The sequence below is a fragment of the Terrapene carolina genome, unplaced genomic scaffold (assembly GCF_002925995.2).
Source record: "Terrapene carolina triunguis isolate 2854851 unplaced genomic scaffold, T_m_triunguis-2.0 Scaffold96, whole genome shotgun sequence".
In the NCBI taxonomy this organism is placed as follows: domain Eukaryota; kingdom Metazoa; phylum Chordata; order Testudines; family Emydidae; genus Terrapene; species Terrapene triunguis.
In genome coordinates, this window is record NW_020664447.1 from 72,777,583 (window position 1) to 72,790,212 (window position 12,630).

Consider the following 12,630-nt stretch of genomic DNA (forward strand, 5'->3'; position numbering starts at 1 on the left):
CTATAAGAGCCTAAACATGGAGCCATAGACAGTCCCCTTGGTACTCCAATCTGTCTCACCACACAGGTGAGCATACCTTTGTGATAAATCATCCCTTACATCAAGAATCACAGCAATATTCAGGTTACTCCCAGTCCCAAAGGACCAGTCACTTACCCCAGGTCAATGGCACTTTAGATCTCACACCAAAGACAACAATGGTAGCCAATTCAGTAATAAACTATATAGAGATTTGTGAAATAGGAAAAGGAAACAGTTATTTACAAGGTGAAAGCAGGTAAACATATACACACAAATGAGTTACAATCTTAAGTTTCAAAAGGTAATAGAAGCCTCTATGTTCAGCAAGGTCTATATATTCTTTAGGGCTAACCCAGGCTACACAGCTGGGGATCCCTTCCCCCCCCCCCCCCACCCCAGACCAAGCAGCATAAAGATACCTAGTTCCTTTTGTTTGGGGTTTTTATCCCCCTTCTGACATGTGCTCTGAGCTGCAAACTCAGCTGATGGGGGAGGGCAGGGGAATCCACTTGCATGACTCATCTTCATGTGGGGGGGGAAGAGCAGAACAACAAAGTATTTTATCTTCTTAACATCTGGTGTTGATGGACCTTTCCTGTTGGGAAGGATGTAAAACCTTCTGTTGATGAGCAGCCCTTCACACTAATTTAATGTCTCTCTCCTGTCTGGTGATTTACATAGTCACAGAGGCTCACAATACAACCACTCAAATATTGCCTTACAATATGAGATACAGATGTTACAAGTGAGATTAATGCATGCAGCAACTCACATGCATTCAATAAAGTCTAAACACATTCTTATCATTCTAACACCTGGTTTAACAATACTAACACACAGGTGAGCCAAACTGATTCCAGCTATGTATTTGTCAGTGTTCAGTTGAGACATGGGGACTTTGGCATGAGCTGGCACCTGGTCTGCCAGCATCACACAGTGTGGTTTACCAAGTGTGGGGTTTTGGGGTGAGACTTTAAAACTGAGTTCCTGTCTGCTATATGTGGATATTGCAAATCTTATGACACTTTTTTTAAAGTAGGGCTTTGACCAATATTCCCTTCTCATCACTGTTGTGCTGTGTGTTGTTTACCTATTATCTTTCACCTAGAGATGGCTACAATTTAATGGGAAAGTGATTCCTGCAAGTATAAAGTTTGTAAAGCTCCTTTGTGAGGAAATAGGGGCATATAGCATTAGAGGAATATATTGAAAATTAATATAAGACTTTTTATTGTAGCACTGTCTCTTTGGAATGTTCGGCTCCCAAAGCTTCTTATATATAGTGCAGAGCATATGGATTTGAAAAAGATTAAAATACTTTAAACAAGACAGGAATTATTCTGCTCTCAGCTACACTAGTATAATTCACAAGTAACTCTATGTTAGTCAGTTGCACCAGCATAAAACTTGTGTAAGTTAGACCAGAATCCAGATCAATGTTTCTAGATGCTTTCTTTAATGAAGCAAAAATCCTCCAACTGCAGGATGAGTGGGCAACTGTCTCACTAAATTACTGGAAAAAATAAGGACCTGATTCTGATCTCTCACTGGTGGAACGCTACGTTGGTCTTAGACCTGATTTACACTAGAGTAGAATCAGGCTGGTATGTTTTCCCTGTTGCATGGATAAGAAGAGATCCCTGTATTGCTAGATAACAAGTATGGCATTTGCAGTTGCTGTCTTTCATTTTCTTCATTGAGGGTATGTACCCTGACAGGGATCCTACTTAAGGTCCTGAATCAACAAAGCACTTAAGGACATGCTAAACCAGGGGTCTCAAACACGCGGTCTGCGGAGTTATTTCCTGCGGCCGCCAAGCTCCCCTCCCCTGGCACCCCCCTTCCCCAGTGTGCAGCGTCCCTGCTCCTCTGCCTACCTCCAGGCACTTCCCGCCTGTGCTTAGCGCTTTCCAGGAGGGAGGGGGAGGAGCGGGGAGCCGTGCGCTCAGGGGAGGAGGCAGAGAAGAGGTGGGGCAGGGATTTGGGGAAGGGGTTGGAATAGGGGCAGGGAGGAGGCGGAGTTCGGGCGGGGACTTTGGGGAAGGGGTTGGAATGGGGGCGGGGAAGGGGTGGGAAGAGGTGGGGCGGGGCCTCATGGAAGGGGTGGAGTGGGGGCGGGGCCGGGGACAGTGTGTGTGTGTGTGTGTGTGTCAGTGATGCGGCCCTCGGGCCAATGTACTAGTCCTCATGTGGCCCTCGTAGTCATTTGAGTTTGAGATCCCTGTGCTAAACCATGAATGTTCACATTGACTTTCCATTAGTTTTGCTAAATCAAGGCCTAAATGAATAGCTCTTCTGTGATAAAAAATAGAAATCCCTATTACAAAGCATTGGTCCAGCTGTCTTCATTGCAGCGCAGGCTCATGTAAGCATTGGAAAGCTGGAGTTTCAGCATTACTACTAACTTTTAAAGCTGAAGGCAGCATAATATTGTTTGTTGCTCTCTCTACAACTAATTTTTGCTTCATTAAAGAATGCATCGAGGGGCATTGATCCAGATTCTGGTCTCACTTATACCAGTTTTACAGTGGTGTAACTCTGACCACAGTGGAGATTTATCTGTTTTTTTATTCTTTTCCTTTAATGTGACTATCCATCTGTTTCAAAACAGCACATTTGTATAGATCTTGCACTCACAATGATCAGGGCATTTATACTGTTTCAAGCATCAAGAAATCCCCTGCTAGCTTAATTATATCCAAAATAAAACTACATCAAGGGCACTTGACTGTGCCCCTCATTTGTCAGCCTGAAAAACAAACTTGTAGGATGCTTGAAAAATGTCTCAAGGAATATGAATATAATCCCTGGTCTGTGAAAATCCTGTAGTTTGCCTCTGATCTCAATACTTGAAATTTACATGCACATTTGCAACACTTCACACTTTTGAAACATTGGCATTTCATATGTCTTGTCTGTGAAGCAAGAGTGAGTGTATTGTTATGCAGATAGTAAACTGTGATTTGCAAATTCTCTAGCACTAGATCCTTCACAGGCACAGCTCAAAATGAAGGCCAACGTCTGTTTTTATATCAGCGAAAAACGTTCACTGATATTGCACAGAAGTGGGCATTTTTTTACACTGTTCCTTTAAAAAAAAGTTGTAATTTGCTTTTTATTTCAGGTGAGGGGCTTAATGGTAAGATAACATGCCCTTGAAAGGGCAGTACTACCATCCTTCTGTTTTAAATTCAAAAGAGCAATACATTGTGGCTCAATTTCATCATTGGATGTATGTACATTGTCTGGTTTGAATCAGTGGGAACCCTACACATGCATCCAAGGGCAGAACTTGCCATATTATAAAGAGAGACAGAAATTGCGGACATGGGGGCAAGGGAGACAAATGAGCCTCAAACCAAAATGCACAGCTGCAACCAAGCCTATTTATTATTTTCTCCTCTATCCACGTAGTGTGCATACATATGTAACTGGACCTGGTGCGGCAGGAACAGGAAAGTTCAATAGGTTGTTTTCCTTTCTCTCTGCAGATGGAAAAATGAACAAAGTCAAATGGATTTTCACGTGGCCATTGCTATTCCTGCTCTTTTGTACCATTCCAAACTGCAGCAAACCACGTTGGGAGAACTTCTTTATGCTGACATTCATTTTATCCACTTTGTGGATTGCTTTGTTCTCCTATTTTATGGTGTGGATGGTAAGTGGACGCAACAAAACCTTGTTTTAAGAAATGAAATGTACAGGCCAGATGACGAACGTCTTCAACTCCAATCCCAGTTTGTTTTAGGTGAAGAAGAAGAAGAACGTAGCCACATTGGGATGTGTGCCGTCTATTAGTTAGTCTAATATCTGACCTGTGTGCTAGTCTCTCTTCTGGACAGTGCTTTTGGACCATATTTTTAAAGTTAGGCACTTAAAGATGCAGATGGGGGCCTGGTGTGATTTTTTTCAAAAGTTCCTCAGTGCCTAGTTCCTAATATTGGGAGTTAGGGCGTAGGTGCTTTTGAAAATCCCACTAGGTGCCTATCTGTGTCTTTAGGCACCTAATACTTTTAAAAATATGGCCCAAAGGCCTGATCCTGAAATATACTCACACAGTAACTCAGGTGAGTAGTAAGGGTTGCAGGATCAGATACAGTGTAAAATGCTTTGGGTGGAATGGACTATATTAGTCGCAAGTATTATTCTCCTTCTTAATAAGAGTGCCATAGAGGTTACCCATAAATCTTTTCAGTTGCTCTTAACATGTGCAAAAATGTAGGCTCCGATGAAGATATATCAGGTATGATCCATTCAGAAACACTCTTACTTTAAACGCTAGTCCAGGTGATTCACTCTTATTTTCTCTCAGTTTTTATAGCTTAAATGTACATTTTCACTCAGAAGAGACATGAATAGTAAAGTAGCTCAAATTAGACTCTTTGTAATTAAAAAAATATTTTTGGAAGTTTAAAAAGGCATCTTTTTTCTATTCAAAGAGAGGCAAAGCTAATGAGAAGTTATGTTAGTACTGCTGAAGGACTGGTAGGTCAATGGTAGGGTAGGTAAAGCCTTCACATGTCTATATTTTCCTCAATTAAAAATCAGTAAAGTGAAAAAATCTAACTCTTTCATAATATGTACCCTGGAAAATGAAATATGTAACAGTTTCGTGTGACCTTTTGGAAGCATTTTAATTTACGAGCAGCTGATCTTCATAACTTGCTTGAGGCTTGTGAGTTGTATGACACAGCTTTACTTGTCTGGGATACATACTGATAGCGCTGTCGGTATATTAGACATTTGGGGATTATTTTATTTTTCCATTTCCACTTGGATACAGTATTTTCCCTTAAGTTAGTATTTAAAGTATTATATTTTAAAATAAAACCCTCTTCCCCTGATTTTATAATATGTAGCAAAAACTGTTTGAGAGATTCATATTCCAACAATTCATTCTTGCTGATGTACCACATTGCCACAACTTCATAGCATCTGTACTTCAGTAAGACCATGCTCTCTACCCTGGTTCCACTTTCAGAACTTCTGTTGAAAACAGTGGGAGTTTTGTGGAAAGACCAAAAGTAGGATGTGTTCAGAGATGCTCTAACAGTGTCTCTGATCTCTTTCAAGATGCGTCCATGCCTCAATGTCCCCATGGTTACTTGCCCTCTCAATGGGAAAATGTCTTCGTGATCGGAAAACTTAATATAATTCTCTGGCTAAGTTAGAAAAAAGACTCCATCCTCCTGGGGTAACCACAACTCTTAACGAAAAAAAGAGTCCAAGCAAACACTTTTGGCTTCTGGGCCACTGCCTGCTTTAAGAGTCTGTGGGAACTCTTCCCCTTGGCTGCAGGGGTTCCAGAAAGAGCCCCTTGATTGCACGGCTCTACAAATAGGCTTTTCTTATAGGAGTGCCAGCACAATACTTCAAGGTGGCAGCACTGAGGTTTATGGGAATCCATGCCACCCTTTCTACCCAGGCTCCAGCCCTAATCCCCTGAGCAATGAAGTAGCTGCCTGCTCCAGTCTCAAATGTTCCGGCTTCACTCTTACTCTTCCCACACCTACTTCCTAGGCTTGCTTAGGTGGCTGGCTATTAAGCCTTCTTTCTGGCCCCCTTTTCAGGATTTTAACACACCCCCCCTTGAGACCCTTCCTCCCATCCTTACTGGGATCCCCATTGCAGGCTGCTGTCTCTCCCTAGGCTCTTCCAAAGCTGCATCTGGGCCATTTGTCTAGAGAGACTCATGTTCTGTTCCCTTCAGGAGTGTCTCTGTCAGGACCCTCAGAACAGGTCTCACCTCTTCCCAAGCCATTCTCTTACTATGGCAAAGGGAGCTCTTTTATAGTTCTTCCCTCTTCCCAGCCTGCATTGCTGCCAACTTTACAGCTACCTTCAGACCTGGGAACCACCCAGCATTCCATTGTTCCAGGCAGAACATAAGAACAGGCTGCGCCGGTCTGTAAGCGCCCTTAAGGGGCCAGCGCATCCTGTTACAAATGTATAAAGTGGAGCACTTTAAATGGCTTTCATAAAACCCTTAAGAATGTGCCTACAAGTACTTATTGTTCCCTAGTAGGAGGTTTTTAGTCAGATTGTTGCTACGATTTTGTTTCCTTATAGAAATGTGTGTGTGTGTCTAACTGTCATAACGGCCACATCCAGAAATTAAAGTGAAGAGTGAATCACAATTGTATTGGAAACGGTTTCAGAATAAGAGACTTCCCAATTATTTTAAATGGCTGTTTTTGCTTACTGTGCAGGTTACTATAATTGGATACACTCTGGGGATCCCTGATGTTATCATGGGCATTACTTTCCTAGCTGCAGGAACGAGTGTACCAGACTGCATGGCCAGCTTAATCGTAGCAAGACAAGGTATTATTTCTGTTCAAGTGTTCCAACAATTTCATGCTTTGCTCCTGTAATATGCAGTTTTTTCAAACTGTTGGTTGAATTACAATAGCACCTAGGAGCCCCAGTCATGGACCAGGGCCCCACTCTGCTTGGTGCTGTAAAAAAATGGTTCCCACCCTGTTACATCTCTGGTTACGAGTATGGGGCATTTATTACATCCAAGAGGCGTGGAGCATCAGGAGAAATCGCATAATGTTCTGGCAGTTCATTCAGCAACCAAACCTCACATATGCAGCATAGATCAGTCAGATTAGACAGATGTAACATACACATGAGCTACACTAGAAAAGATCAGCCATAAAAATAGGATTGTACACCAAAAAGGTGCATAGAAAAAGGGTTTGCTTTTTGGATCATGTCCTAAGTGCTGCATGTAAAACTTGCATTGATTTCAAATGAAGTTGATGGGGAAAGATACTGGGGGGAAAAGGCACAACAAAAGTTAACTTGCTTCAAACATATTCCTTGTCCAACTGGAGACAGCCAGCATCTTCCTTTTGGCTCTATGAATATTAATACTGAGTAGGGAAAGATTAACCTTAACTATGTCTAGTTTAACTTTCCTATTTAAAAGGCCAAAGATTTTTCCAACTCATATTTACATGGCTGAGCTTTTGATTTTTTTTTTTAAGCTTTCCTTTTTTACATGAGAAATATTTATGGACACATCCTTTACCATTTTTGCTTAAAACAAGCATGAGTGTGTTCATTTGTATCACACTGAGAAAGGAGCAGATAGTAATAATAGCATTTTGCAGTATTCCAGCTCCTACAGCCCTTAATGCCAAAGGATGGCTCTTTGTTCTCCAGGCTGCATACAGGCTTCAAGAATTCTGAAGTCCTAAACTAGCCACCAGGAGCCAGTAGAGTCCCACATCTGTATGATGTGAACCGCATAAACATATTTAAAATGTTTCATTTATAACTGTAAGAGCTATACATTTCACACAGTCTGTTTTTAAATGTTTTGGCTATGCCTAACAAAAAAGAATCGTATATTAAAAATCATCCATTCTCCACTTCATATTAGGAATTACATGCAGGAAAATCTCACAAAAATAGATCAGCTGTGTTAAGAACTGTTCTGGGACACTGCCCATTAAAATTGGTTTCTTCTATGTATGATATTAGAGTCAGTAGATCTGTAGAGGAAATACAGGGGGAAAAGTGCTAAAATGATCAGTGTAATGCCTTCATAATCCTTGAACCTGTACAGAAAATAAATGCTATCATACTTTATCTCTGTTCACTAGAGTTTCTACCATAAGTTTAACTCAAAATGTTAAATGAGTAATCAATGAGGAAAAAAGATATCTGCTTCATTTAGTTATTCCACAGTCTAGTTAATATTCTATTTGTAGCTTACTATTGATTTCTGTGGGCCAAATCTTTGCAATAGAATATCGTCACATATCAGGCAAAAACCTGGTCAAGATTACTTGCTATGAGAGTACAGGCAAGGAACAGCGTGGTGAAGTGGTAGATGGAGAATCCCCGATTCTCCCATGTAACATGTGCGGGCCATGCATGGCACTTTAGTAAAGGGTTTCCCAAAGGGCAAATGCAGGTGTACCCTGACAGTGAAGGGAAGCTGCAAGAGGTGTTGCCATAAACACAAATCCCGAGGATATCCCAGGGATGGACAGTCTGCGCTACTGACCGTGTCCCACTGTGTCAGGCCAGGCCTTGGGAGCAGACGTCATGCATGTGATCCAGCTGGAGGTCTCTCATGGGCTTGAAAGTTCCTCCACAAAGCTGATCTTATTTGAAGGGCACTTTCCAACAATATTAGATCTTTTCCTCCTTCCTGGTACATGTTTTGTGGATTTGGCAGTAGCACAGATAGCTAAGCAGGTACTTGAGAGAGAAACAAATTGGGGTGAGCACTCCGGCCACCATTATTATTGTATCAAAATCAGACACCAGCTAATACTGAGCACAGGAGACAGAGATTCAGTAAGAACAAGGTTCTGGTGACCTTACCACCCACTCACACTTTGTTCTCCTATTTTATTATTGTTTGGGGTTGTTTTTTAAAAATGAAATTTCTAAAGTGAACTTGATGCTCACACACATAAGGGCCCAATCCTGCTCAGTGCTGAATGTCCTCAGCTCCCACGCTGCTCAGCACCTTTCACGATCACCTTTCAGATTAGCTAGAGCCCACGTCCCCAGAGCACATCCCAAGAGATGAAGACAGACCACACACAGCTTCTTACAATGAAGCTCCTGGCCAGCTGTGCCCTGGAACTACAGAGAAAACAGGACAAAGCTTATCAACCTGTTTTTTTAATTAGCATCAAACTCAAACACCAATTTCTACTCACCCCTCAAGGATGATACATGCACAAAGTATATTGGTTGTGAGCATTTTTTTATTTTAAAAGGTTATGTAAATGTTACGCAAATTACTTATTGATCTTAGGTACTTGGCAAATTGCCCAGGTGGGGATTGCAGGAGTGCTTAGTTAGCTAATTTTAAAGTGTCATCTTACATTGCAAAGCTGCTCAACAGTCATTCTCTCTCTCTCTCTCTCTCTCTCTCTCCCTCTCCCTCCTCCTCAGCCTTGTTACAGAATGTTTGTCCTGTGTGTTGTTTTGACCTGAGAATTATTGTTTGTTTGGTTTTGTTTCCCAGGTCTTGGTGATATGGCAGTATCCAATACAATAGGGAGCAACGTATTTGACATTTTAGTAGGCCTTGGAGTACCATGGGGCATGCAAACTATGTTGATTGATTATGGATCAGTGGTACGTATATATATATATTTTTTTTAATTTAATTGTTTAATTTTTGTTTTTGTGTGTTTTGTTTTCAGAAGAAAACATTGTAAAAATGCTGAGCATTTTTATTAGTAGTTAAATAAGACATGAGGTTATTTCCTGGCCAAAGAACAGGGAGACATGCGAACAATTTTCCTGTCACAAGATGCAATGAATTCCCATTGCTTTCAATGTGAGTTAATTGTATTGGGTGGCAGGAGAATATGAGCTATTGGGTCTATTCCTGGCTCTGCTATTGTCTGACTGTGCAATTCTGAGCAAATCTCTTTGGCTCTCCATGTCTCAGTTTACCTGTTTGTAAAATGAGGATAATAAGGCTTACTATCCTTGAGAGTTATTGACCAAAGGCAATATGCAAGTGCTGAGGGGTTTTAGTTAAGCAAGACTGATTGTTTACACATTTGTTCTGATTCTTTTAAACATGCTGTTATCCCATTATTGTAATTTTTGCCATGAATTAAACATCTATGTCATTTAAAAATTGCAAATGGAGGCTTGTCAATACAGTGAAGCAATGAGCACTAAGCGATGTGATTTCTAAAGTGCACTAACATGTTGCACATTAATTGGGCCATGTAGACCCCTAGTGCACTTTAATGTAGTGCAGGCACACTAGGAAACCTTTAGTGCACCTGAGCAGGGTCAACACGGGCCAATTAATGCACAACATATTAGTGCACTTTAGAAATCACACCCCTGTAGAGTGCAGTACCCCGTCATGTAGACAAGCCTTTCATTTTAAATTTTAGACATTACTTTAAAATAGAATAGAGAATGTTCTAAGTCAAGAGGCAGTTAACTTTCTATTGCAATTACTATGTCCTAAACATTTTAAAGTTCTCTTTTATGTCTAATTTTCACAGGTTAAGATAAATAGCAAGGGACTGGTCTATTCGGTTGTGCTTCTGCTGGGGTCTGTAGCTCTTACTGTAAGTATTTCTGTGGTTTAAAATATGACTCCGTTGAGTATTTACTTCATGTCATAATTTGATACATGTATTTACTTTGCATGTAGAAGTAGGCGAAACTGGAAGTACTCACCATTCTGACTAGCATTTGTTCATATAGAGCTTGATCTAGCAACCAGTGACATCAGTGGGCATTAAATCAGGCTCTCAGCACCCAATGGGGCACTGAGGACCTTCAATTCCAATTTATTTCAGTGAGAACTGAGGACCTCAGCTCCCAGGAGGAGCTAACTAAGTACCTCTCAGGACTGGGCCTTTATTTTGTAACAAAGGGCCTGGTAAGTGAAACATTAATTTGGGTCTGAAGTCAGTTCCAATGCATCTAGGGCCTGCACTGGAATGCATTGAAGTCAGTGGCAAAACTCCCATTGAGCCCAGTGTGGGCAGAACCAGACTCTGAAAGTGTAAATATCCATCCTCATTAACACTTCGCTAACAGTGTTTCTCAAACTGTAGACTCTCAGCGGAGACTACATAGAGAATGTGGTCATCACCATAGACCTCGCATTTCTGCATCATGTCTGTAACTTACCAATGCGTGGTACCAATGACACACTAAATTTGGTGGTAGGATGACCAGTATTGCAAAAATCAGACCCTAGTCAGTATACAATTAACTTGCCAATGCATCTCACAAGTGACATGTATGGACATAATCTCTTTCCAGCCCAGCCCTCAGTAGACACCATCACTGGTACTCATTTTTGCCACACTGGGAAGCAAATGTCCAAATAATATCTTAAAAGACAACAGTTGTGTTGTATTGTGTCATAAATCTCCCCCCCCCCCCCCACCCACTTGTCCAGCAGTTTGGCAAGGTATGGGAGGGTTAGCTAAATGTTATCATCAAAGGTGTCCACAGGGTATTGAGGGGCAGAATGACCAGGCTTCTGACACAGCTGAAGCAGTGTCATCTGAATGGAAAAGCTTCTGAACACTCCCATTACCCTCTCACTAAATGTGAGCCTAAATGTGGATTTAGGGGCCTAACTTTAGACCAGTCACCCAGGTTTTGGAAATGTTGGCCAATGTCTTTGCACAATACAATTTGAGTGGCATATATTTTGGCAAACTGTCTGTATGAAGGAACAAGCCATCTAACTCTCATTACTTCTGACCGCCTTTGATACTATGTTCTCTGCTTCTCTGCAGCTGTTGAAAGAAGTAACGTTCTGTAAGGGCCAATGTTCCAGAGACCACAGTAGATCTAGGGGGCAGCACTGAAGGTTCTTTTACCTGATAATTTAGGCTGTACTGAAGCAATTAATGGGAGCTGCATGACTCAGAGTATGTTGAAACTATACACTTATGGGCCTGATTCTCAGTTACATTAAGAGCTCTTCGCTGAGCTCAGACCCTGTGAAGGGTTCTGAAAATATACCACTCACTTGCGGTACATCTATGCTGCAGCATGTGTAGACATACCTATGCTAGCTGTGATCAATTGTCATGCTAAAAAATAACAGTGCAGCCACAGCAGTGCAGATGGCAGCATGGACTAACTGCCTGAATGTTACCTAGGACAGAGACAGCACTATTCCTACCTAGGGCTCCCAATGGGTTAGCACCACCTCTGACCTCGCATCTCAGACCGCTAGCCTGTGCCACCACCTGCACTGCCATGGCTACACTGCTGTTTTTAGCAAGCAAGCTTGATCAAAGCTAGTGCTCATATGTCTGTCCAAGGATACCTCCAGTTGCAATGTAGACATACCCTAAGTTACACCCACTTAAAGGCCGCTTTATATGTTAGAGCAGTGTAAAGAGGTCTTAATGTAGCTGAGAATTAAGCCCTCATGTTTAACTCGATCAGTTATGTGCCTTATCTCTATCTGAAAAAATGAACACTGTAAAATACCAAGACTGCATTTTTAGCATGTTTAAGGACAGCAGATTCAAATAGACCTCATTTGAAGCTTGTAGCATTTGTGCCCTTTGAGACTCCATTAACTAACACTTTGTATACTTGCAGGTGGGTGGAATCCATGTAAATAAATGGAAACTTGACAAGAAACTAGGCTTCTACGTGCTGTTTCTTTATGCCATTTTCCTGTGTTTCTCTGTATTGATAGAGTTTAATGTCTTCACCTTTGTCAACTTTCCAATGTGCCGAGAAGATCTTTAAAACAAGCCACAACCATGAGATGGGATGACATACTCTTGATTCCTTGTGCTATAAATGATAGGAGACATTTTACATTTCTACCTTCTCATCAGTCATCTGATTTTCTTTCCTGCTTTGTCATCCAACAAGCACTTTTACTTACCTGGAAGGAAAACAAACCTTTCTTTTAACATGCTAGCTCAAGGCAACCAAAGCATTTTCCTCTTTGGGTATTGCTGCTCAGTCATCCAACTTGTGGATCTCATGCAGAGCACTCAAAAGTCCGATTTTCGTGGTGTTCTGCTGTGGTTTTCATTCTCCTTATGCAGACAGTAATGCACCACAGTCAATCGGAACAAGACTAGAAAAAGCTCTCCTCTCTCTTTTTTT

General features: G+C 41.4%; 1 protein-coding gene across 1 annotated transcript in view; it reads left to right on the forward strand.

Annotated features, from left to right (window-relative positions):
- SLC24A4 (solute carrier family 24 member 4) overlaps window positions 1-12,261 on the forward strand; it is a 136,513-nt gene extending 124,252 nt beyond the window's left edge. The window contains exons 13-17 of the mRNA XM_024206011.2: window positions 3,513-3,679; window positions 6,231-6,345; window positions 9,023-9,135; window positions 10,032-10,097; window positions 12,109-12,261. Coding sequence (XP_024061779.2) covers window positions 3,513-3,679; window positions 6,231-6,345; window positions 9,023-9,135; window positions 10,032-10,097; window positions 12,109-12,261 — 614 coding nt within the window. The remainder of the gene's footprint in view (window positions 1-3,512; window positions 3,680-6,230; window positions 6,346-9,022; window positions 9,136-10,031; window positions 10,098-12,108) is intronic.
- The last annotated feature ends 369 nt before the right edge of the window (window positions 12,262-12,630 follow it).